This window comes from Pleurodeles waltl, chromosome 1_2 (assembly GCF_031143425.1).
Source record: "Pleurodeles waltl isolate 20211129_DDA chromosome 1_2, aPleWal1.hap1.20221129, whole genome shotgun sequence".
Classification (NCBI taxonomy): Eukaryota; Metazoa; Chordata; class Amphibia; order Caudata; family Salamandridae; genus Pleurodeles; species Pleurodeles waltl.
In genome coordinates, this window is record NC_090437.1 from 107,787,818 (window position 1) to 107,815,263 (window position 27,446).

Sequence of the window (27,446 nt, forward strand, 5' to 3'; positions counted from 1 at the left end):
CCCCAGGTGCCTTATCACCTTGGGTTTAACCATTCATTCAGATTCAGGGCAAGTGTCTCCTTCCAACCCCAACTGGAAAGAGCCTGTGCCCTCCTTATTACAGTCCCCAAGCACTGTGCCCTACATTCAGCGCTGGCCAGACTGACCCAGAGGCCCCATCACCTTTGGTGTAACCATTCATTCGCATTCTGGGCAAGTGTCTGCTTCCAGCCCCAACCGGTTGACCTTTTGCTTCTGGTGCATCCACTCATTTCCTTCCGGGTAAGCGTCTGCTTTCAACCCAGTCAGGTGACCTTTTACTTCCGGCACAGCCACACTTTCTTTTCGGGCAAGCGACTGCTTTCAGCCCACCGGGTGATCATTCACTTCCGATGTCACTATTCATTTCATTCGGGGCCAGCATCAGCTTCCAGCCCAAGAATGAATTGATATCCTGGGTGAACATCTCCACCCTTCTTTGCCAGTTGACCTAGTCACCTCTACACAAACTTCTTTCAATCCACAGGCTTTGCCCTTGATTGTTTCCTTCTGGTTCAACACACAAGGCCATTGTGGTAGCCTGCCAGTACCACCCTGGGTCCTGACTGTCGCCTGTTTGTGGCCTGTTCCCCTCCAGCAACTTGTCAGGCCTTTTCACCCAAAGGACCTCCTTTAAGTCTACGATGCCTCTGCGAGAGGTATCCCCTAGAGTACTCAATCTTTGCTCCTTATCTTCTCTGAGGGTGGTGGGTGTCCTCTGAGGAATCCCCAGGAGAAAGAGTGCCAGGCGCCCGCAGTTAAAAACCTTCCATGCCCCACCCACATTCCTATAGCTAAATTTATGACTGGACTGGACCCAGTGTTCCCTTTCCTAACCAGTAACTTCCTTGCCTGCTGTATTTCTCCCCCCTCCACCGTCCCCCTCTTACTCCCGCCTAGTCTGGGTTCTGCTCCCTGGGGTGGCCTGCATTAAGGGTCACGGTCCAGACATATCCACCACCCAATTTGGTGGGATGCGGGCCGAACCAAGGGGCAAAGCATACTGACTGCTTTTGCTACTAAATAATGATAAGAAAACACTGGGTAAAGCCCTTGTCATATGACTGCAACACTTAATAGGCATCCTAATCGATACCAACCAATGCGGTTTGATACTGGGCATGTGTATAGCACCTAATCATAAGAGACTAAGGCATGTTCTTGGTGAAACATAGAAGATAAATGAGCTAATGGCACTCTTGTGTTTGGACGCAGCAAAAGCATTTGACACGCTATCCTGACATTACATGTTTTCGGCACTGAGAGCCATTAATTTTGGTTCAGGGTTCATAGCAATAGTGTAGCTTCTAAATCCTAACCCTGTCGCCAGGGTGAAAACAAATGTGATCACATCGGCGTAATGGGAGTTGGAGCATGGCACGTGGCAGGGAGGTCCCCTGTCTCCTCTGTGTGCTAGCGCCAAACCACTGACCTGTCACCTCAGAGAGACTCTGGTGGTCATTCCAACCCTGGCGGTCCATGACCGCCGGGTTGGAGGACCGCGGGAGCACCGCCGTCAGGCCGGCGGTGCTCCAATGGGCATTCCGACCGCGGCGGTAAAGCCGCGGTCGGACCGGCAACACTGGCGGTCTCCCGCCAGTGTACCGCCGCCCATTGGAATCCTCCAAGGCGGCGCAGCTAGCTGCGCCGCCGAGGGGATTCCGACCCCCCCTACCGCCATCCAGTTCCCGGCGGTCCACCCGCTGGGAACCGGATGGCGGTAGGGGGGGTCGTGGGGCCCCTGGGGGCCCCTGCAGTGCCCATGCCACTGGCATGGGCACTGCAGGGGCCCCCGTAAGAGGGCCCCTAAATGTATTTCACTGTCTGCTGCGCAGACAGTGAAATACGCGACGGGTGCAACTGCACCCGTCGCACAGCTTCCACTCCGCCGGCTCGATTCCGAGCCGGCTTCATCGTGGAAGCCTCTTTCCCGCTGGGCTGGCGGGCGGCCTGAAGGCGGCCGCCCGCCAGCCCAGCGGGAAAGTCAGAATTACCGCCGCAGTCTTTCGACCGCGGAACGGTAACCTGACGGCGGGACTTTGGCGGGTGGCCTCCGCCGCCCGCCAAGGTCAGAATGAGGGCCTCTATCAGTCTGGGCTATTGAAGTGGGAACTGTGAAGCACCTTGTATCCCTGTACGCTGATGATCTGCTTGTGTTCTTGTGAATCCCTGTGGAGGCACTACTGCACCTTCTTGCTATATTAGACAACTTTGCTTGACAATGGGTACTGCGTATCAGTGTGCAGAAGTAATTGCTGCATCCTATAGCCAGGCTCTCAGCAGTACCTAGAGAACTGCCCAAACCCCCACCCTCCCCCCCCAATGGGAGACAGAAGCGTTCCTGTGTCAGGGGTAATGGTGAGTGACTACCTTGGAAACATCTTGGCACGACCTGAACTCAGTCAGGCTGATTCAGGGCTCTATGGAGTTCTGGACGTCCCTCCCCTTGTCAGTAGCTGGACATATAGCAATTCCTAAAATGATTGTATTACTTTGTATCTGTATTTCTTTCAATGCAGACTTTACATCATACCCCGGAAATATATTAAGCGCCTCTGATCCCTTATAAATACACTCATATGGGGAAGAAAAGGAGCAAGGTAAAAATGGAAACGCTAGTCTGTGCATACAAGGAGGAGGGAATGGAGGCCCCGGACATGGAGGCATATTAATTAGCAGCCCAGTTGCAGTTTGCGACTGGCAGGTTTGCTACTGCTACCAGCACGGTGGGAAAGCTATTACCAGGCTGTGCAGGGTAACTGCTGTTGCTCAAACAACTCCTTGTTACAGCAAGAACTGAATGGGGCACCCCGTATAATACGGGACACATCGTTTGTAAGGCAGAGATAGTGCTGCCAATAGGGCAAACATGCCATATACCGCAGAATTATCATTGTGGTGGGTGCTGGAATTTGCCTGCCTGGAATGTAACATGGACATGACTGAATTGAAAAGAGGGGGCTTTGCTTACAGTAGCAGACATATCGGAAACACATGCAATGATCTCCCAAGGCCGCGTCCATGACCACCTGGCGTTGAACTCAGAGTACTGGTAGTTCACAAAAGTCAAAGAATCATAAGAAGTTCAAGCATGTGTCTTTATCGTCCCATCACTGAGTTGCGTGATGCGCGGTACACCTTGAGGCCGAGAAGTGGTTTCCCCACTTTGGAACCAATTCAACCACTGATTCTGATATGGCTCGTTCTCCCTGGATCACCAGGGGCACCTCAACATATCAAGCAGGCCTTAAACAACATCTTCTGTGCCCCACCTGGTCCCTCAGGCTCTTTATCGGGCCCCAAGGATCATAGGTGGCCTTCAGTTGGGCTACTACCAGCGGATGCCTCCCTGATGCCAACTGTACCACATGGTCTCAGTTTGAGTTTTGTGCCCTTCTCGAGGTCGTCGCTACTAGCTCTGGTCCCAGCTCAAAGTCACTGATGCCGAAAAAAGAGCCAATACTCTGTTGGACTCCAAAACACAACTGAGACCACACCAGTATGCCCATTCAGACCCAGACATGTGTTCTTATGATGGTGACAATGCTGTTGAGGGCAATACTGATGACTGTTATGGTGGTTGCAACCTTTCTGATGACCTACAGGAATCCAATGGATTATACACCTCATCAGATATTGACATTGTTCCCCCAAACCCACCCATGACAAAGGGGGAGGCTATCTCCTGCTCTGCAGTTATCAGGAGGGCAGCAATGTGCTAGACTTCACTCTCCCAACGAGAGAAGTTAAGACAAACTTTCTTATGGAGGTCCTCAACTCTGGAAAAGCTAGTCAAGAACCTCTGCTGGTGGGTAAAGCCACAATTTTGCCCGAATTCCACTGTGCTTGAGTTTGCTCCCTGGGATATTCTTTGAACGTACAGAAGTCTCATGGTTACATGCCATGCCCTTCAATGGCTTTAGGCTATTTGGAGATAAGGTGGAGTCTGCCCCAGAGAGTTTTAAGGAGTGCAACACTACTGTTCACTTTCTTGGCCTAGCTCCTCCTGTTCAGCCGACTCACCAACAGTATCACCTGTTTGGAGGCTTTGGTAGAGGATATCAGCAGAAGCAACACCAATACATGCCTCAACAACAAAAGACCTCTCAGTTCATTTGAGGGAGAGGACAAGGACCAAACTGACCGTGTCCAGGCTCCTAGAGGCAAAGTTCCACCCTGAACCCCTTTCCGAAGCTGCTACAAAACCACTTTAGATCAGCCTTGGTTCGAGGCCTTGTCCACTTTTACTTCATGAGCAGAGGAGCATCACATTTGACCAGTGGTTGCTCTAGATCTTAGAACATGGTTTTAACCTACCCTTACCTACCCTTCCTGTGCCATCCATGGGATGTGCTACCTACACAGCAGTACCTCCCAGGGACCACTTGTCCATACTCTGTAAAGAAGTCTGTTATCTTGGCCATGGGAGCAATATAAAGAGTGCCAGCATTACAGATTGGGACAGGCTATTATTCCTTCTACTTTCTGGTGTCAAGAAAGGATGGAGACATCCGTCCTATCCTCGATTTGCATCCTTTGAGCTTCTTCCTCTGAAACGAAGTTCAGGATGCTCACACTGGCCCAAGTTGTGTCCAGCTTGGACCCAGGAGACTGGATGGTGGCACTGGATTTGCAGGATGCCTATCTTCATATCTCCTTTCTACAGTCCCACAAGCATTACCTGAGGTTTCAGATAGGCCAAGAGCACTTTCAATTCACTGTGTTCCCCTTTGGCCTTACCAGTGCCCCTCTAGTGTTCACAAAGGTGATGCTGATGGTTGCAGCCTATCTGTGAAGGTTGGGAATGCCAGTCTTCTCGTACCTCAACAACTGGCTATGGAATGCGGACTTGGCTCAAGCAGTCATAGCCACTTCGAAATGGAGAACATGCTGTCATTGTTTGTCTTTTCCATCAATGTGCCAAAGTCACATCTGACTCCTTGACAAGGGCCTTCTTTTATTGGAGTCATTCTGCACATGGTATTTTTCTGAGTCTTTATCCTGCCTCAACTAGTCAAAGACCTTCGGGTCATGATCCCGATTTTTCAACCCTTGACCTGGGTCTTGGTGAGAGCAGCTCTGAAGCTTCTCTGCTTCTTGGCTTACTACATCCTGCTGGTGGACCACACCAGGCAGCACATGTGGGCTCTGCAGTCTCTGTGGGCTCAGCACCAAGACAATAAGGCCCAGCAGCCCCTGCTTGCCCCGTGCCCCCTGAACAGAATTTGACACCCATGTGCAAACAACGCAGAAGACAGCTCTCTTAAAAGGACCCATCCTTGAAACAGTTGCTTTCAATGCCTTTCCAACCCTGCAGCAAGTCTGTGACATTCAGTTTATGATTCTGATGTTTCTGATGGATACAACTACCTGTGGATTCCTCACCTAATGAATACTCCCATGGCGCCAGCATTCGACGGAAATCTTTTTCCTAGTCTCTGCACATCGACGAGGACGTCACTCTAGCCCACGCGACGCTGTCTGACGTCATACAGGCAATAAGAGGTCCTCGACGACGTGCCGACGTCAGTTCCCTTTTTCCGTGCATTCGAAACAGTTATCTTCGAGGGAGCAACTGTTACTTTCGTGGTTACAGTGTATTTTTGCTGCGTAGTCCTTCGCTGCAGTAATAATGTCGCAGAGAAAGTCGGGTTTTAAGCCTTGTCGTGAGTGTGGGGGCAAGATGTCAGTTACGGATCCTCACTCCGACTGCCTTTGGTGTTTAAGCTCCGACCACGACGTCTCGACTTGCGATTCATGCCAGCACATGAATCCAAAGGCCCTCAAGGGACGTGAGGCGAAGTTGTTTATGGCGAAGTCGAAGAAAGAAAAACATCATAAGAAGTCTTCTTCGCCAAGGCATCGGCGTCATCGAGACTCCCGGCGCCGTAGAGAATCACGGCGCCATTCAAGCAAGGAGACTCATTCCAGGTCTTCGGATCGGCGCCGGAGGACTTGGGAGGTCAGTCCCACGGTTACGCCGCATCCATCGACGCCGTTGCCCTCTCCGGCGTCACCGACTTCACCTGGACAGGCGTCGGTGATTGAAGTGGTGCAGCCTCTGGTGTTGTCTCCGGCGTCGCAGACGTCGAGGCCGGCGTCGGGGTCGCCTTCGATACAGGCACCCCAGTATTCGGCTTTTCCCACCCCTGGAGCCGATAGTACCGCATTCATAAATGCGATGTATACCATCTTCCAACAGATGGCTCCAGGGGGTGCTCCGGCTGGCCCTTTGGCCTTTTCATTGGGTGATCCTGCGCCTCTACGGCCGGCACCCTTTATGCCCTTTCTCCCTTTTGGGAACGTGGGCTCGGCGCCGGTGTCGGCGCCGGTGGCCGCTCCGGTGACTTCGGAGGGATTGGTCCCGGAGATTTCCATTCCGTCGTCAGGATTTCGTCCTGTGACTCCGGTGGGTCCATCTGCTCCGAGTGCTCTTTCATCGGCGCCGAAGCTACCTGTGGCGCCGGACACGGCGTCGGTGGCTTCTGAAGATCGGCGCCGATCTTCGGCTTCGGCGGAGGCATTGTCGACTCCGCGTATCGAGCAGAGGCTTCATTCGAGGAGACGTGCTCTCTGTTTATTAGAGGAGCAGGAGTACCAACGAGTCCTGGAAGAAGGAGAACTAGAGGACTCGGGTGATGGACTGCATGGTCTAGATACAGCCAGTGGGCTGGACACTTCCCCTGAGTGGGATCTTTCGTCTCCAGGGGAATACACGGAGGAGGCTGCTTCCTTTCACGCAGTGGTACGGAAGGCAGCTAATTTTCTGGACCTGCCTTTGCCGGTGGCAGAGACAAAACAGAACCTTCTGACAGAGGTGCTTCATCCGGCCTCAGCTGCGGCAGAGCCTCTATTGCCGTTTAATGACGCTTTGCTGGATCCGGTGCTAGAGGTGTGGAAGAGACCAGTATCTTCCCCAGCGGTTCATAGAGCCGTAGCCAGGAGGTATCGAGCTGCACCAACTGACCATGGCTTTCTTTCTAGGCACCCTACACCGGAGAGCTTGGTGGTGCAGGCCTCCTGTTCATCCAAATCAGCGCCTGGTTCTTTCCCGACGGTGCCTGGGGACAGGGACTCGAAGAAACTGGATGCGCAGTCCAAGAACATCTTTTCGTCCTGCAGTCTGGCATTGAAGGCCACCAACGCAACTTGTATCCTGGGGAGATATATTCATGCTCTTATGGATGACATTTCCTCATCATTTACGGAGCTTCCCCAGGGTCTTTTGGATGTTGTTTCAGATGCCCAGGCTGCCGCGACCCAGATTATTCAGTCTGGGCTGGACACGACCGACTCGGTGGCCAGAGCAATGGGCACGACTGTGGTGGCAAGGAGACAGGCCTGGCTCCGTAATTCGGGGTTTTCTGCAGATGTGCAGTCATCCCTATTGGATCTCCCTTTTGATGGGGACAAGCTGTTTGGCGCCAAGGCAGATTCGGCCTTGGAACGTTTTAAGGAGAGCAGGGCCACAGCCAAATCGCTAGGACTCCAAGCTCCTTCTTCCTCTGCCTCTTCCAGGATTCTCAGAAGGTTTCGGGGATTTGGGCGTGGCTCTTCCTCCTCTTCCTTTCGGGGGAGATTCCAGCAACCTACCTCTTCCCATCCCTATAGATCTTTCAGAGGGAGAGGGAGGGCCCGCACCAGAGGAGCCTCTCAGCAGCACTCTGCCTCTTCCTCGTCCTCTGGAGGGGTGCAGCAGGGAAAGCAGCCTTAGGCTTCCACCATTTCCCACTCACTCCTCTCCTGTAGGGGGAAGATTACAGCATTTTCTCCGCAAGTGGAAGACTATTACAACGGACACTTGGGTTCTTAGTATTGTGGGAAAAGGCTACACTCTTCCTTTTCGGGAGTTCCCGCCCCTCATCCCGCCCGCCCATCTTATTGTTCAGAAGAACACCTCCTATTGCTAGAACAGGAGGTACAAGTCCTCCTTTCAAAGGGCGCGGTAGAGTTGGTCCCAGAGCAGGAAAGGGGTCGAGGTTGTTACTCAAGGTATTTCCTGATTCCCAAGAAGGATGGTCGGTTGAGACCAATCCTGGACCTGAGGATCTTGAATTGGTTCCTCAAACAGGAAAAGTTCAAGATGCTGACCCTAGCTCAGGTGCTTTTGGCGTTGAACAAGGAAGATTGGATGGTGTCTGTCGACTTGCAGGATGCTTACTTTCATATCCCGATACTCAAGTCACACAGGAAGTATCTCCGGTTTATGGTGGGATCGCAGCACTATCAGTTTGCGGTCCTTCCGTTTGGTCTTACTTCAGCACCTCGAGTCTTCACGAAGGTGATGTCGGTGGTTGCGGCAGAGCTCAGAAGGAAAGGGATAGCAGTATTCCCTTACTTGGACGACTGGTTGATCAAAGCCAAGTTGCCGGAGCTTGTGTCGCATCATCTGCAGTCAGCGACTCAGTTGTTGTTCGACCTGGGTTTTTCGGTGAACGAGCCCAAATCTCACCTGGAGCCCTCTCAGCGCCTCCTGTTCATAGGGGCAGTACTGGATACAACATTGAGTCGAGCCTTTCCTCCGCCTCAGCGGATTCAAGATATTCAGGAATTGGTTCCAATGTTTCGAAATGGAGCGGTAGTTCCAGTCCTCAAGGTCCTTCGTCTGCTCGGTCTGTTTGCCTCCTGCATTCTGTTGGTCACGCATGCTCGCTGGCACATGAGGGCTCTTCAGTGGTGCCTCCGAAGGCAGTGGTCTCAACACAAAGGAGATCTAGAAGGTGCTGTCAAGATCTCCAGAGATGCTGCTGTGGACTTGAAGTGGCCGATTGCGAGCAACAATCTTTCACAAGGAAAGCCGTTCGCGCAGTCGCCACCAGTGGCCACGGTCATAACGGATGCTTCCACTCAAGGGTGGGGAGCTCATCTGGGGGATCTGGAGATCAAAGGCCTTTGGTCTCCAGAGGAGCAGATGTTTCATATCAATCTGTTAGAGTTACGGGCTGTACGTCTGGCTCTCAAGGCCTTACTCCCTTCCCTTCGTGGTCAGTCGGTACAGGTCCTGACGGACACTACCACGATGTGGTACATAAACAAACAGGGAGGAGTAGGGTCGTACCTTCTCTGCAGAGAAGCTCTTCGACTATGGTCCTGGGCAAAGGACCATCAGATTTGCTTGGTAGCAAATCATCTGGCCGGGGTCTTGAATGTATGCGCGGACGGTCTCAGTCGCCAATTCTCGGCAGACCACAAGTGGCGTCTCCATCCAGATCAAGCCCGTTTGATCTTCCAAAGGTGGGGGTTTCCTCGGGTAGATCTGTTTGCCACTCTGGAGAACGCGCATTGTCCGTTATTCTGCAGCCTCCAGTATCCGATGCAGGGAGCGTTGGGGACGCGTTTCAAATAACCTGGTGCGGCCAGTTGCTTTACGCGTTTCCTCCCATACCCTTGATTCCTCGAGTATTGAGGAAGATTCGCCAAGACCGGGCGCTAGTCATCTTAATAGCTCCGGATTGGCCAAGGAGGGTGTGGTACTCCGACCTTCTCCAACTCTCAATGTGCCCTCCGCTCCGTCTCCCTTTCAGGGCAGACCTCCTCTCACAGTCGCAGGGGCAGGTTTTACACCCCAACCTCCAGAGTCTGCACCTACATGCCTGGAGATTGAACGGGGCAACCTGAGTTCCTTCTCTCTCCCGCCTGATGTAGTGGATGTTATATTAGCGGCCAGGCGACACTCCACTAAATCTATCTACGCTAATAGGTGGTCTAAATTTGTTGCGTGGTGTGGAGAGAGGCAGATTGATCCCTTACATGCTCATCTATCGGACGTTTTGTCTTTTGCTCTGTCTCTAGCGCAGAAAGGTTGTGCAGTGGCTACCATTAAGGGTTATTTGTCGGCCTTGTCAGCCTTCATTTGTCTTCCAGACCAACCATCGTTATTTAAATCCCCTATTGTTATCAGATTCTTGAAAGGTCTTCTAAATAAATATCCTCCAAAACCATTCGTTATGCCGCAATGGGATTTGTCCTTGGTCCTGACCTTCCTTATGGGGTCCCCTTTTGAGCCTATGCATTCTTGCCCCTTAAGGTATTTGGTTATAAAAACAGTTTTCCTGGTAGCTATAACATCTGCAAGGAGAGTGAGTGAGTTGCAGGCCTTATCGGTAAAGCCCCCTTATACAACTTTTTATGGGGATAAGGTGGTGTTGAGGACCAAGGCTGCTTTCCTCCCGAAGGTTGTTTCACCCTTCCATTTGGCTCAGACAATTACTTTGTCCACGTTCTATCCTCCGCCTCATCCTTCTAAAGAGGAAGAAAGACTGCACCGTCTGGACCCAAAGAGGGCGTTGAGCTTCTTTATTGATAGAACAAAGGATTTCAGGCTGGAGGATCAGCTGTTCATCGGGTACGTGGGCAAGAGGAGAGGAAAGGCAGTCCACAAGAGAACACTCTCCAGGTGGGTGGTTCTTTGCATTAAAATCTGTTACTCTTTGGCAAAGAAGGACCCTCCTGAGGGCATTAGAGCTCATTCCACCAGAGCTAAGTCGGCCACTTCGGCCTTGGCCAGAGGTGTTCCTGTGGTTGAAATCTGCAAGGCCGCAACTTGGTCGTCCCTTCACACTTTTGCGAAACATTACTGTTTGGACTCTGAGGTCAGAAGGGACGGCCATTTTGCACGGTCAGTGCTGCAGGATTTCTTGGTTTGACCATTTAGGCACCCGCCACCGGGCGTGGTACTGCTTTGGGACTCTATTCATTAGGTGAGGAATCCACAGGTAGTTGTATCCATCAGAAGAACGAGTTACTTACCTTCGGTAACGACTTTTCTGGTGGATACATTAGCTACCTGTGGATTCCTCACAGTGCCACCCGCCTCCCCGTTGCCTTTCTGGTCTTACCAAGTAATCCTTGAGTGCGCTCCTCTTGGTCTTCAAGGTTGCAATAGACGTTGTATATATGGATACTTGTGTATATTTATCTGTATATATATATATGTATATATCTTTGTGTACATACATGATTTGCATATATTTGTTTGTTATATTAAATTTACAGCTATTCATTGCAATATTGTGTATTTTACAAGGTTATGGGATGTTGCCTTGCTCTTTCATTGCATTGGGTGGTTGTTCTCATGCACGTAAAAAATGTTGGTACTGACGTCGGCACGTCGTCGAGGACCTCTTATTGCCTGTATGACGTCAGACGGCGTCGCTTGGGCTAGAGTGACGTCCTCGTCGACGTGCAGAGACTAGGAAGAAGATTTCCGTCGAATGCTGGCGCCATGGGAGTATTCATTAGGTGAGGAATCCACAGGTAGCTAATGTATCCACCAGAAAAGTTGTTACCGAAGGTAAGTAACTCGTTCTTCTGGTTTACTCCTGCATTTGGACAGGAAACTGCAGTCTCCTGTGTGCTTTTCCACCACTGCTACTAATTGCGAGTTTTGATGAAGGTCAGTATGAACTGAGTTCAACTCATCCTAATAGTCCCAGATAGGGCCATAAGAGTGTGGTACTCCAACCTGCTGATCCTGAGCCTTTACCCTCCGCTCTGCCTACTTCTTCAGGAGAACCTCCCGTCTCAACAAGGCAGGGTTCTGCACCTGAAACTCCACAACGTACATTACCATGTGTGCCGGTTGATTGGAATTAGAAGGGTGGTTTTGATTTGCCCACCAAAGTGATGGATTATAATCTTGTTGTTCAGCACCTGTTTACAAAATCTATTCTGGTCATTGGGAGAAGTTCATAACTGGTGTGTACCACCAGGTTGATCCTTTTCTGGCCAAGCTAGTTGATTATCTGCTGTTTTTATTGACGGCTTCGCAGGGTGTTTGCCGTGTGTAATTTCGAGGGTTATTTGCATTATTTGTCTGCATTTTTGGCCTTTCAGTGTTTACCTGGCCAATTAATCACGTTTGTGAAGCTTTTTTATAAAAGACTCCTACATGTGTTACCTCTTATGCCGCAATGCAACCTTAATTTGGTCTCAACAGTCTTCATGTGAATGTTCTTTGCGCCTCTGCTCAGCGGTTTCCCAAGGTTGCTGACCAATAGCACTGGCTAGACTTCGCTATCAGTTCCAAAAAAGCTCATTTGTAGCCCCTGCAGGTTCAGTCATTTTTAGGGTCTGTTCTGAATGGTGTCACAGGGAGAGCCTGCCCTAACCAAAAGAGGGTGATGCCATTCCAAAAGCTGTTGTGTTTTTTCCTGACACAATGTCCTTTCGTGGTGAGAATAGTAATGAGACTGTTAAGGATGATAGTTTCATATGCTAGGCTGCATGTGTCCCTTGCAAGTGTATCTAGTGAGCTAGTGATCACAAGCGGAGGGTCACCACAACCAAGGATTCGGCATTCACTCCTGTGGAGGAAAAGCAAGTACTTTTTGCTGGGCAGGTGTTTTCTGTACCACCGCGCAGGTGACATTTACAGCAGACGCCTCACTCATAGGGTTGGGAGCACACCTAAACTACATGACTCTGCAGGTTACCAGGATGCTACAACCACAGAGTTACCATATAAATTAAGTGGAGCTTTTGGTGATCAGTATATCCCTCAGAGCTTTTTACAGATTCATTTGACCTGAAACTGTCCTCATAGAGACATACAATATTACAGCAATGTATTAGATCCAGAAGCAGATGGGCATTCACTCATTCTAGCTTTCTGCACTGACTCAGGAGATCTGTCATTCAGCATCATTTCCAGCTGCTAGCGTAACATGTTCTGGTAGTGGACAACAACTTTGCAGATATTCTAAGCAGGATGCATCAAGTCCTTTAGGGAGAGATGAATCTCCAAAACCTCTAAAAGTAATTTTACCAGTGCGACCCTCGATCTGTCTACCACATCGCAAAATAACCAAAGTTCGCCTTCAGGTAACCACATTCACAGTCCTTGGGCATAGCACAGTGGTTTAAATGGTTACAAGTGTTTGCTTATGCTTTTGCTCCACTTACCCATATCCCAAATGTCACGAAGAAAATAAGGCAAGGATTAAATACCCTCATCCAGCTAGCACCAGCGTGAGCCAGACAAACTTGGTACTCCATGCTTCTGGAAATATCTGTACATCCACAAGGAAAACTGCAGCTGATGTCAGATCATCTGACTCCCAGACCACAGGCAACTGAATTTGGCTATATGGCATCTGAATTCTCAGAGTTTGGTTACCTGAAACTTAAGAGGAGTATATGCAAATCCTTCTAGGCTTGCCAACCTACCACATGCGCCTGTTATGCAACTAAGGGGAAAATATTGGTCCACTATTGCATTTATGAACACACAGACTTCCACAAAGTCTCTGTGCAGGATATCGTTTGGTACTTGTTGCATTTCCGGCTTAGGCATCTATTTGTCAACACATAGCTGCAGTAGCAACCAATATGCAGAATAGGGAGCATTTGTCCCCTTTTAGGATTCCAGTTATCAAGGCCTTCATGGAGAGCCTTTAGAGTCATCCTCCAAGGACACCACCAGCACTCTCTTGGAACCTTAATGTAATTCTCACCAGTGAGATGCGGTTCCTGTTTTGGAATCCAAAGTTCCTTCCCAAAATGATTTCCCCTTTTCACGTTAACCAAACTATTGAGTTTTCGTCGTCTTTCCAAGCCAGACTCTGTGCAGAAAGGGCATAACACACTTTAAATAAAATGTTAAAAAAATGTAATACTCCTTCAGCCCCTTGTGACTGATCTCTCCATTTTCGAGATGTGAAGAGAGTCGTACATTCCTGTCTAGACAGGATTAACAATATCAGAAAATTTTATCATCTCCTTATGGGCTGTGGCGCTTTATGTATGCCTAACCATGTCAAAGCAGTCTGCAGCAAGATGGATTGTCCTTTGTATTGTGTTTATTTTGGCAGTCAGTTAACAAAGTAAATATTGACAGAAATACCTGGTGTGCCTTCCACTTAGGGAAAAGCAGTTATGAAGATAAATGAATATATAAAGGTGCGACTTAAAAAGCTCTCCATACCTTTGCTAAACATTGTTTAGACCTGGGTGCAAAGGCAGAGGTAGGAGTTGAAAAGTCACTTTGAAAAACCTTTTTAGTTGAAAATTTTCCAAAAACAACTAGGTTTGAGATACGTCCATTCTTTCGTTGATACTGGGATCTAGTGTGCAGAAGGTGGCTACTCTATTCTAACATTTCTGATTTTAAATGAAGATGTCTACGATGCAGAAAGAAAAATTACTTTGAATGCCTAGTTCTGCATCATAGGCATCTTCATTAAAATTGTAAATTACCTTTCCTCTGCCTTGGTTTCCAGTAAATGACTGGTGCATACCCCACTAGTTTATTTCTTCCTATGGGTGTTACAAAGAACTTGTTCCTATGAGCCAACTGCTAGTACAAGACCTATTCTTGTTGGAAAGTTGCTGGATTCTTAAAGGTGCAGTGTATTATTGGGAGCCATCATCGCAGTGCTCCCTATCTGCCTGCATTTTCCTTAATTTTTCTTCAGGTTTTTCAGGTGTCAGCATTGGGAGTATACAGCAGTGTTACATTATCTAAGGTTGTCACTTTATTAGGCTGTTAAAGACTTCCAAAAATCTAGAAAATGTTGTCTTAGGGTTAGGTGTGGTTATCTACATTGTACAAAGCTAGATGTATACCTAGTAGGTCAAGTGTAAAAATTGAAGCGTTTTGGGATCCCGGCACACAGGTGACAATTATTCCAATATTCATGACTGCAATGACAATTCCTATGACACAGAACTTGGGATACAAGTAAGTGACATTCCCTTTTAATTGTAATACATTTTTTTATTCATCATAATAGTGGTATATATTGGTATCTACCTAAATACATGGGCGGTCTGAATGGTCAGAGTTTATGGATATATCAGTTAAGAAAACAACCCAACTGCAAAGTTTTATGAGAAGTAAGACCATTCGGTCCTTTTTTTACACTGCTGCTAGTTCCATTGAAAGGTTGTTTTTAAAACTGTTTTGAGTCAGGCACTTAATCAAGATTGCATTTTTTTATTTTACTGTTTTATAATTGATTCTAACATCCTACCTAATTTTAAAACTGTAACTGATGTGCAGACTGTATACTGACATACTTAATCTACTACCTGCAGTATTGTCAGTGTATTGTTGCAACATAATGCTCATCAGAACTATTAAAATGGTGTGGTGGTAGGCACTTGAAATTAAATATTGTCTCCCACTCACAAGGTTAAAATAAAGACAGTCTTACCCTTACTGCTCTTCTCGTGTTTCTCAAGCGATAGAAAACTAAAGATATTCGAACCAAATTTCTGAATTGATTATTGTCCAGTCAGTTGAATTTACTTCGACACTGGTAGGGGATACAAAAATGTCCCTGGTTAGGATCTAATCCCAGTTAATGTTCCAGTGTTTGGGAACGATGGGTGCCAGCCCAAAATGACTAAGGGCCTAATTTAGAGTTTGGCGGATGGGGCTACTCCGTCACAAATGTGATGGATAGCCCATCCGCTATATTACGATTCCATTGTATCTTGTGGACATCATAATATGGCAGACCGATATCTGTTGCGTTTGTGATGAAGTAACATGTCTGCCAAACTCAAAATTGGGCCTCAACTTTGGGTTTTTCTCTTCCCTTACTATATTAAGAATTCCTTAGACTGCTCAATGGCTGTTCTTGGCTCATTGCAGCACACATGTTCGAATTTCCTGTATGGGCCCCATTTGCAACCTGATCTGCAGATTTCCGCAGGGATTTTCCTTGAGCCAAACCCTCTTCAACGCATACTTGATCCCTCTAGCTAGCATCACCTGCTCTCACAATATCAACCTCCTTTCCTATACTGATGACATGCAATTCATTCTCATCTTCATGGACAAGGCGCCTAGTACCCCGATCAAGTTCAACGCCTGCATGACTGAAATCAGCCACTGAATAAAGACAAACTGCCTAAAGCTGAACACAGACAAGACGGAAATTGTGATCTTTGGGAGGAGCACATAACAGTGGGACTCCACCGGGTGGCCAGCAGAGCTAGGACTGATCCTCGGGCAAACTCTACATGACCATCCAAGTCAATGCCGTCACCTTCTCATGCTTCTATACCTTGAAGATGCTCAGGAGGATTTTCAAATGGCTTATAATCAGCACAGAGAAAAGCATCATGCATGCCCTGGGCACCAACAAGCTTTACTATAGGAACACCTTCTGTGGCCGGATCAACCAAAAACTCACCAGAAGGTTGCACATGATTCAGAACGAATTGCAAAGTTTCTAGTAGATTCAGAATTGGTACCATTTTCCTGCAAAATCACATTCTCTGTAATTTGATTTCATCTTTTAGGTGATTACAAAGCTTGCTGGGATGGAGGAGGAAGAACTTGCATACTCCACTAAAGAAGAGCAGCAGCAACTTCTCCAGAAGGTTCTGGCAGCTTCTGACCTTGATGCCGAGGAGGAGGTGGTAGCAGGAGAATATGGCTCTAAGACTCAGGTAGACAAAATAAAATACCATGTTTGCCATCTACTTGCAGTGATACTTTGCTTTCTTTTTTGTGTCAACACATTGTTGCAGTCTTTAAACCCAGCAGCCAGTGATGGGCACATGTTAAGTCCCGTTAGATTTTCTCTTTGATCCATGCATGTGCTACAACAAAAGTGTGTTAAGAAACTACATTGTACGTTTTAGAACTGGGCACTGTTTCACAGATGACCTGTACTTCAGGGCACTGCATTTTCTGCTCCTTCACTATCTGTGGAAACCGATTCTGAAATGCATTAATAGTTGATAAAAACGTTATTTTTATGACTAGATATACTTCCCATGTTTAAAGTCATGTCTGTAGGTACTAGAGCCACTGCAACAAAGGTTTTGTAGATGGTGGCTTTATTACTAATGAACGATTACCAGACACTGTGCCCTTCCAGCCTGAAGGAATGTTGTGGACATCAAGTGCACCACAGTGTCCTGAAGATGTTCTGAGCAGAGGCAATCAACCTTTGCAGGGTCCCAAACGAAAATGAAATATGTATTCCTCTGTTTCGCCAAATCTTATACTGAAGGCAGAATGCTGTGTTATCTGCATGTGTGTAAGCCTTTTTTCCTTAAAGCGAAGTACAGCTACTGTCTATAATACACCTCCTCAAAATTTAAAACCTTTGTAGGGGTAGAGGTCAGAGAGAAAAATGATAGCTGTTCAAATGTAACTTAATTAAAACATACCTGTTTTTTGTAACTTACTTAAAAGCAGGAGCAGCTCGCAGCATGGAAGCAGGGCTGTGCGTGGTGTGGCGGGGGAATTGGGGGACAGCGACAAATAATTAAAAAAATAAATAAATCACATATCTGATTCCCTACACCCATGCAGCTCTGCTCTTCTTCTTCCACTGCACGCACAGGCTCCCAGCCTGCCCTGCGGTCAGTCCTAACCCTACTTTCATGCTGCTGGCAGGATTGGACATAGCACCCAGCCAGGCTGCTCCGAGGCAGAGTGGTAGCCTCTGCCTGTTGTCTCCAACACAGTGCCGGGTTGGAGAGACCTATGTGCGTTTGGCCAGCCCGAGACGGCCGGCCAAACATACATGCGCACCTTCTTGTCACGTCCCATGGCCCCACCCCTTTAACAATAAAACCATAATAAACTATGTTTAAGGTAAAAGGTTGGCAGCTGCTGCTGCTGGCGGGGATCAACGCTCCTTCGCCATAGTGCAGGGGACGTGCCTGCTTAAAAGTTGGCATTTTATGTGCATGATTCTATTATTCAGTTATCGCAGCCATTCCTTTATGAGTTGTGCATTTATTGTGATCCATAAGGGCCTTAATATCCTTTTACTGTCCTTAAATGAATGGCTGGCACTCCTTTTCCTTTGCAGTAGACATGAAAACAACAAGAATCTAAGATAGAAACTGAATTCTTGTTCTACATTGTGTTCATTTATCAGGATCATGTCTCTGCAGTGTCCAAAAACTTTAAAGGCATTAGGTCCTACCTACCTTCTCGAAATGGCATTAATGCATACTGGTTATTGGCGTTTTGCTCTACAGTAAGGACAGATAAGCCTACTGTTTACTGTCTTGTAAAGTTTCGCTGTCATGTGAAATCCAGAACTTTGTAGTGGCATTTATGTATGTGGTAGTAGGACTTTGTATGTTGTGAGGGTTTGAGTACTATGACCAGTGGGATCCATTTTGTATGCCCTTTCTTGAGTATGTCACAGAACAGACTTAGCTTCGCTGGGCTGTGGAGGTTTATTCCATTCATTTCTGTGGATGGATGGTGGAAATCCAAACAGTGAAGTAAGGAGGATGGAGCCAGAGATACATTTAGAAATTCAGTGAGGGCATTGTTGGCAAAGGATTGCTAATCAGGCTTCCTGAGTGCTGCAGTTTGGTAGATGGTAGGGGGTGAAGTATGGGATGGGATTGTAGTTTGATGTGAGGAAGTCTCTTGGAAGGGTCATCACTTTTGTCTGTCCTTAAGAAGGATTCAGGAAGATGTCAGCCAAGTGCAGATATCTGAACTTCACTGTGCCCTTGGTCTGGATACTCCAGTTTGGAGGAGCCAGCCCTGTTGCTACCTGCTGTGTGTGTGTGTGTGTGTGTGTGTGTGTGTGTGTGTGTGTGTGGGGAGGGTGGGGGGGGGTAATGGGTAGGGGGGGGCAGGGGGTCATCACCCTGCACAAAGGTAGTGTCTGAGGAACATCCAGAAAATTACATTTGAAAGAGACACCAAACATTCGGAAGCTTTAGACAGTGGATCCACATCCTGTCTGGAAAATGTGTTATAAAGTGTGATCTGAACCTTCACTGTTCCATTTCGAAGTTAATGACCAAGGATGGGAGCTTGCCACAGACTAATCAAAGCCCTACTGCTGGACCATGGCCGGTATCTGCATGACAGCCTGTGTCACAGAGGTGAATGAACATTACCTGAAACTTGTACTGTTTGCTGGCGGAGCCTTGGGTCTGCCACATGCTTAGATTGCAGTCTGCCGGCTGAAAGAGAGTGGTTGGACGTGCAGGATAAGAGACTGCCCATGAAGGGAAGCCCAACATCTTTGTGAGAAACATCCAAAGAAAGCAGACCGCTCTAGAGAGCAAATCCTTAAGCAACGTTTGCTGTTAGAAGGTCCCCCAGTCAACTCAGCATTTCCGTGTGAAATACAGCAAGCCTTTACAAGTAGGAGCCCCACCACCATCATGGGGCAGTCGTCGCGGCTCTGAGAACTAGTCCTGCTGCATGCGCTGAAGAAGAGTTGCATTACTGCTAAAGTGGGTCTCTTGCCCTAGAAGGCTGCAACCCATCACCACTGCTGAACTGGCCCAGAGAGCTGCTGAAGCCGTGACGTTGTGCAGGACCTGCCATGCTGGCTCTGTCAAGCAATTACTGCTCCAAAGGGTGGTTGCCACTGAGGCCACTGCAGTGCAAATCTGCAAAGAGTGGAGATGGGAGCGGCACCCACTGAACACCAGATCTCCAACACCCATCGAGCAGGTGAAGTGAAACTGAACAAGGGACTAAACATGTGCAGAGCAAACCGGTGCGCGGACTTAGGACTTTTTGAACATCTGGGATAAGTACTGTTGCTCATTTAACTAATGGGGTAAATAGGAGTGATCTGTGCATAATTCATGCTTATGTCTGCATCATTCTGGAAGACAGTAGATTTTAGCGATGATTTAGAACTGGGGAAGAGTATTGTTCTGAAGATTGTAACTGAGATTACAACCGTGTAATTGTGATTCCTATTGAATTGTGTAGTATTTAGTTTTGCTGTCAGAATAAGGTCCTTTCTTTTGTAAAATAAAGGTAAGCAGTGAAAGCTTGACATTACGTTATGGTGTCTTTTGGTTGACAGTTGATTTCATTTGAGTTTTGTGCTCTTGCCCCCTACACTACACCCCTGAAAATTCATTGAGAACATGACCTTGGTGAATATAAATTAAAAGACTTACCTGAAGAGTGGAAATAGAGAAAAGCACACTTTTTCCTTTGGAGTAGGCAAGAAAACAAAAAGAATCTAAGAAAGAAACTGAATTCTTGCTCTACACTGTGTTAATTTACCTGGATCATGTCTCTGCAGAGTCCAAAAACTGTAAAGGCATTAGGTCCTACCTACCTTCACTCCCCTGAGAATCAAGTTCAGGAAGGGTTGTATTTCACCTATTTTGCAGAGCCATTGTAGGACGAACCCCTTGACATCAGTGGCAAGGAACCTCATCCACCATGATTGGGGCCCAGTAGCCCCTGTCTAGCCAGTAGCCCTCCTGAATGAAGTCCGACAATCACCATCCTGCAACCCTGTTGTTTGTATCCTTACCATGTACTATGATGAGTTAGTTTATGTAGCAAACTAGGTACTTAGACCTGAGTATAGGTTCCCATCTTTTCTTCCTATGATTGAAGGATCTACTTTAGGGTTTTTAATCCTTGCAGACTCTGTTGCGTCGTATGACTTGTGCATTCTTGATTAGTTCTAATGTGATTTAGCAGCTATTACAGACGGTTCTGCTCAAGTGATTTCTATTTCTCTTTAGACCACTGACTGCATCCTGATCGCTGTGTGCTACATCCTCCTCAATCTCCAATACATCTAGTATTTCAGATCTGTGCCAACGGTGCTCACCAGCTTTTTCACATTCCTAGCTATTAAACTCAGGGCTTGCAACTTTCTGCTTTTCTACCCAGATTACTAGTAGAATCTGTAGAAGTGACTTTGGTCTTTATGATAAGGGAAACAGGTCAGTTCACTCAAGCTAACAGCTGAATAGGCAACCTTTATTGCTCAATTAAGTTGTTTCTGATTTTCTACGTTAGAGGAAGACGTTGCTTGTTCACTAGCGGTGTCTGTATGTCGTAGTCTCCCTCCTCACCCTCCACCAACCCCTACCCAGGGCAATGGTGTTGGAAAATAAAAGGTTACAAATTTCCATGGACTGTGACGTTGCCTAGATCTTTTCCGGCATAGGCTCTGACTTGGAGCCACTTCTGAAGAAGCCTATAAGTTCCAAGGCGCTGAGAATTACACTCAGTCCCACCCATTATGCCATCACTGGTACAGCCATTGAAGCTGATTTCAGCACCACTTTCTCTTTCAAAGTTGGCTTACACTGTACGAATGGCAAAAGAAAAAGTCCAGATTTGCCTGGATGGAAGAATTATTTGATCAAACTCAAATGCTCTTCCCATGCCTGATTGCTATTGCTGGACATAAAATGATGGTTTGGAGACGGATAACCTTTTTCCTCCTTATGTGAATGCTGGATTCTGCCTGGATGTGGAAAACACTGTGAATCTTCCCTATCATTTGCAGGAGCTGTTTTTAGATTTAGGCGGTAATGGTCTACATGTTTCCAAACAGATCTTGAGGAGTATTATGGATGTTGCTGACATGCTGCTTGATCTGTGGCCACAACTGTTATCCTGCACCACCATGTTTGGATTCACGCTGCAGGATTCTCTGGAGATGTCCAAGCAACATTAATGGGAATGCCATTTATTCACGAGCCTTCCTGATAGCTCTTTAGAAAGAGTCAACCTATGGCTAGCTCACTGGCCTTAGCCACCCTGGTGAAGAACAGTTTCAATAATAGTACTTACAGTTTTGCAGTTTCTTCAAGAATTAAGAGTCCTACCAGCCTTCTCAGCCACTGCGAACATCCTAACAAATGTATCGCGCTCAGGGCGGAGGGGGATCAGAAGGTCTTCAACATCTGCCAAATCAAAGCCTCTTTGACTCATTCCCTCTGCACTATTCCCTGCTTCTTGTAGGAGGCCTCTCCTTTCCAGTTACAAGGCAATCACTACAGATTGCTGGGTCTGCTCTCCTGTTAGGATGTGATCTCTAGCTTACTTCTTGATCATGGACCCAGCAGTTCTTGTCTTGCCGGAGAAATGAATTTTCATGTGCACACATACACTGAATGACATCTTGAAGCACAAAACTTTGAAGGCAATTGCTGTAATATGCTTGGAATATCACCTTCCACTTTCTCACCACTGCACAATTATGTCACTCTGATTCAGTACAGGCTAGGTCCTTTCCCAGTTGTACTAGACTCATCTCCATTCCATGATTATATTACAAAGTGGGGAAAGGATAAAAGTGTGGCGACAGGGTTGTATAACCTCTTACTGGTTTTCTTCTTTCTGTTCTCTAAACTAACCGAATCCTATTTACTTGCGTAGTGACAAATACAACCGTCTTTGATTCAGCAGAGGAAGTCTGGCTCAATTTACTGCTATCTCATGTCATCCAGAGAGTTTACAAACCGAAACTGATCGGTGCCTGGGAGTAATGTGGCAATATTTGAATTTCGTGTAGGGGTCAGAGCAGCCGTGGGGGGCTGGCCTAGTCTGTGGGGTCTCAGACTCTGCAGGTGACTCCAAACAAAAAGTTCTGGCTTTAAACAGCATAACTATTCCAGCGCTCCCCTGGCAGATGACTGAGGTTGTGAAGCCAAGAAGTCTTGCTGAGTGAATTCCTGTGTACTCCTGGACGAGGACGGAGGAGGCAAACTCTTCTCTGTTCGGTGGAGTCTCTTCAGAGAACCTGCTGATGGAGGGAAGAAGTGAACGGCACTTGGGAAAATAACTTCAATTACAACACTCTGCTTTTGACCACAGGGATGAAGGGCTCAACAGGACCACACCTCCTAGGCACACCGATGGGAGGAGGCCACCTACGGCGCTCTTCTGTGCCCGAAGGCGCATAAATTAAGACTCGCGGTTCGGCTGCGCGCAACACTCTGCTTTTGATCACTGAGTGAAGGTCTCAACAGGACCACACCTCCCAGGCACACCGGCGGGAGGAGGCCACCTACGATCAGGGCCAGCTTTAGGACTGCTGGCGCCCTATGCGACAGTTCATTGTGGCATCCTCCGCCCCATGACCTCCTCCTCGGTTTCACTCATTACCACCCGGCGAATGTGCCCCTCATCTCTCCATCGCTCCCCTTTCACATACATTCATGTGTTTTAAAGCACTTGTAAAGGCTGGCTTTCCTAATCTGCTCAGCTAGCCACTTAAAATATAGGGGCATATTTAAAAGCCCCTAGAGCCTTTCTAACGCCACATTAACGTTATTTTTTTACGCTAATGTGGCATTAAAAGGCCAAAAACGCCGTGCCATATTTACAAAATGGAGCAATGCATGCATTGTATCCCTTTGCGCTACATTATGCCTGCACGAGTCATAATGTATGCAAAGGTGGCATTCCCCCATTAGGGGGGGGTGAAAAAATGGCGCAAAGAAATCTGACAGATTTGTTTGCGTCATTTTTTTCCGGCACTTTTAACGCCTGCTCAGAGCAGGCTGGTGCAGAACTGTGTGCAGAGCCCCTTTTTTCAAATATGCCCCATAGGGGCATATTTAGGAGTCCCTAGTGCCGTTGAAACGCCACAATAGTGTAATTGTTTTTAAGCTAATGTGGCGTTAGAAGGCCAAAAACGCTGCACCATATTTACAAAGTGGCGCAGTGCATGCATTGCGCCACTTTGTAACCCTTTACCCTATATTATGCCTGCGCCAGGCATAATGTATGGCAAGGGGGCATCCCCCATTGGGGGGGGGCAAAAAAATGGCGCAAATAAATCTCAGATTTCATTGCATCATTTTGTTCCGGCACTTTTAACGCCTGCTCAGAGCAGGCATTAAAAGGAGGCTTCCATTGGTTACAATCGGCCTCTGGGTGCTTTGCAGGATTAGCATTTTTTATGCTAATCCTGCAAAGCGCCGAATTAGCATATAAAATCCTGACGCTAGTCCCCTAACTACCTCCATGGTGAGCCATATTTTAAATATGATGCACGCATGGTGGCGTTGGGGGGGGGGTGCTTAGGGGCTCAAGAAAAGTGGTGCAGCACTGTGTGCAGTGCCACTTTTTTCCAAATATGCCCCAAAGGGCAGTGCTTATTATGTAAATAAAAAGGTGCCGGTGCCCAAAGCCCTCCTCTTAAACATGCAGGTGCTGCAATTAAATGTGTGAACTCAAAATACAGACGCTGGGTAATCCTGAAGCCATGTCAGGCCTCTTCAATCCATTTACTGGCACTCCTGCCCCTTCAGCTCACTCTTGTAGATTTCAGTTTTTTCCCCATTGTGACGCTTTTTCATTTTTCTCTTCCTCCGTCTTTCCCATATGTGTCTTTTTCTTGCAGTTCATGCTTGAGGCAGAAAAATAAGCGTTCCCTCAAAAATAAGTGCTGTTGCTCTGCACTGGAAACAACAAGCAAATATTAAGCAGTGCCATAGGGGCGTATCTAAGAGCCCCTAGTGCCATTCTAACGCCACATTAGTGTAATTTTTTTACACTAATGAGGCGTTAGAAGGCCAAATACACTGTGCAATATTTACAATGAGACGCAATGCATGCATTGCACCACTTTGTGACCCTTTACGTTACATTATGCCTGCACCAGACCTAATGTAGCATAGGGGACATACCCCCGTTAGGGTGGGGCCCAAAAAATTATGCAAAGAAATCTCTTTTTTCTTTGCGTTATTTTTTTTCATGCACTGTCAACGTCTGCTCAGAGCAGGCATTAAAAGGAGGCTTCCGTTGGTTACAATGGGCCACTGGGTGATTTGCAAGATTAGCGTCGTAATCCTGCAAAGTGCTGGACTACCGTATAAAATCCTGACGCTAGTCCCCTAACTACTGCCATGGTGCACCGTATTTTAAATACGACGCACACATGGTGGCATTGGGGGGGGAGGGGGGGCACTAAGGGGGGCAAGAAAAGTGGCACTGCATTGTGTGCAGTGCCACTTTTCTTAAATATGCCCCATAGTTCTGTTTTTTTGCATCAGGCATATTAACCCTCCATGCTACTTTATGTTGAGCCAAAGCTGCCACTAGGCAAAAATCTTTTCTCTCTCTCTAGCAGGAACATTAATCACAAGAGGTATCTTGACATTTTAAATGCTTCTTGAAGGTTAAACGCACAAGGAACTTTTCAGCAGGTACTTTTAAATCGCAAGTTTCTGAAGTTATTGCTAAACACAGCACCCCCCTGAGGTCAGCGCCCGGTGCGGTCGCACTGCCAAAAGCCGGCCCTGCCTACGATGCTCTACTACACCCAAAGGCGTATAAATTAAGACTTGTGCTTCAACTGTGTGGATCGCGCCTGGGCCAGGAGAGGGCCCGTCTGCGCCTGTCCTCAGACAAGGCCCATCTGCACCCTTCCACGGCCGAAGGAGGCTGGCCTGGGCCTGCTCTCTTGGTTTTGTGTTTTTTATTGCTTCTAGATGAGGCCATTCATATAACGATGTGTGGTCACAAGCAAAGATGAGTAAGTAATTGGGATGTTAATGTGTGCTGTTATTGTTTCCCTACACTGGATGCACGCTCTTCCGCAGCTGCAAATAGATCTATAGAAGAGGGTGCTAATATGTACCATAAAATATGGGTAAAAGGAAAACTGGAAGTCAGAAGGTAGATCTTGAACCTTGTCTTTCCACCATTGATTCCTTTTTAGTACGGGCGGTCAGGGTCATCTCTAAGGAAATTGATCTTCCCGAAAGGCGTCTATCTCTGGGCAGCTGGATTGAGTGAAGGAATGGGGGGATCTCCCAGACCATTAGACCTGGTAACTGATACTCATGCTTTAGAACCGGAGGTAATGAGGAATGGTGATGATCATTCAGGGTATACGGCCACAGCTACTGCTACCCCTATATTAGCCAATCACTCACCTGCTGTAAAAAGGAGGAAGCGTTTCAGAAAGGGCGCTGATAGTGATCAGGGCCCTATTATGTCAGATAATTCTGAATCCAAATCTTGGAATAATTTTATATATTTCCTTAATGATCTTCTTAAGCCACTCAAAGAGAAATTGGATAAACTTGATGGGGAGGTGGAGAAAATAATGGCTATGTGCCAGAAGCTTTCTTTGCCCATGATGGCTCCTAATTCCCAAACTACTTTTGCACAGAATGTTACACAAAATGAGTCAGGCCCCATAGTTATATCATAGGGCACAGACCCTATAGATGAATGCCATTTAGTACCGAGCCCTAGGCGGAGGGACCTTACTTTAGGGCAGCCAAGGGAGGCCTGCGGTGTAGGCCAATCTAGCGGGTGGCATACAACTATCAGTAAGAAGCTGTACCGCTTGCCACCGGATGGCTTAAGACCCACTATAAACCCCAAAGCGTCTGGCATGTCCCAGAATACTGTCTTCCGCGTTCCACCCGAGGGAGGGTCTTCCTACTATTAATTTACCACCAGAGTGTTGCCCTTATGTTGTTATCATGACCAATGTCCCTCCTCTTCGGCCTGGCCAGAGCGAGTCCCAAGGGGCTCTGAAGAACAAAGCTATGCACTGGTTAGTCCAAAATAATTTATTTGCAATACACAATGCCCACCAGATCGTCCTAATTCAAAGAGTAGGCTGGGTGGGACCGCTTGAGAAAGACTGTGGGGTGATTGTATAATCATTAATCTTAGGCGCTTTAGTGTTAAGGGACACTTCATTTAGGGCTACTTTATGCCCACATCATGGCAATACTCCATTATTGCTTTTGTTGGGTGCATTCTATCGACATTTGCAACCGGTACATTCAGGGCACCTCCCGGTACACCCTTGCCCTGAATCAACCTATAATTCACACTATACCCCCTCAGTGCCATTAAGTAATAGAAATCAGGGCTTGAGTTCACTCTCAGATAACATTTGACAAAATCAAGGGGGCCACGTGGATGGTCAAAAGAGGGGGCCTTGTATGGTGGGAACCACTGAAAAGACAAAGTCTATCGGTTTTAGTAATGCCCCTACAGTGACCCACGGGTCAGATGGGGCGACCCTCTGGCCTGTATTAATAACCTTGATGAGGCATCAATGGAGAAGTTTTTAATCACCAGTAGCCAAATAGAGGCAGGAAGTGGGGATTACCCAGTAAGATTGAGACAGAGGAGTTGTGTAACATCATTAATAAACTTGACCTGGTTTGTATTCAAGAAACATGGTGCATTTCTCCTATTCATATGCAAGGATTTACCTCACATTTCTTGCCTGCTACTCCTTCCCAATCTGGGAAGGCCAAGGGTGAGCTTCAGGTGCTTATTTCAAATAAACTCCCTGTACTGGCCAAAAATATTTCCTGGGAGACTCCTAACTTTCAACTGTTGTGGTTAAAGCATAAGAGTCTGACTGATGTGGTAGTAATTAATTATTATAACAATGTTTTTGATTCCACCCGTTGCAGAGTAGTTCATGCTCTGGACCAGAGCTTACACAAGTTTTTACGTCCTATTCATTCTAACTTCATTATATTATATGTTGGGGATTTTAACATTCAATCATTGTAGGAAAGTACCATCTTGCCTGGCATGTTACCCCCATATTTCACTGTATATATGTTGTTTTAGTGTATGTGTCACTGGGACCCTGCCAGCCAGGGCCCCAGTGCTCATAAGTGTGCCCTGTATGTGTTCCCTGTGTGATGACTAACTGTCTCACTGAGGGTCTGCTAATCAGAACCTCAGTGGTTATGCTCTCTCTGTTTTCCAAATTTTC

At 47.2% G+C, this 27,446-nt stretch overlaps 1 protein-coding gene across 2 annotated transcripts in view; it reads left to right on the forward strand.

Annotated features, from left to right (window-relative positions):
* ERCC3 (ERCC excision repair 3, TFIIH core complex helicase subunit) overlaps window positions 1-27,446 on the forward strand; it is a 733,178-nt gene that overhangs the window by 684,442 nt on the left and 21,290 nt on the right. For both annotated transcript variants that reach the window (XM_069236738.1, XM_069236742.1), the window contains one exon: window positions 16,270-16,419. In XM_069236738.1, coding sequence (XP_069092839.1) covers window positions 16,270-16,419 — 150 coding nt within the window. The remainder of the gene's footprint in view (window positions 1-16,269; window positions 16,420-27,446) is intronic.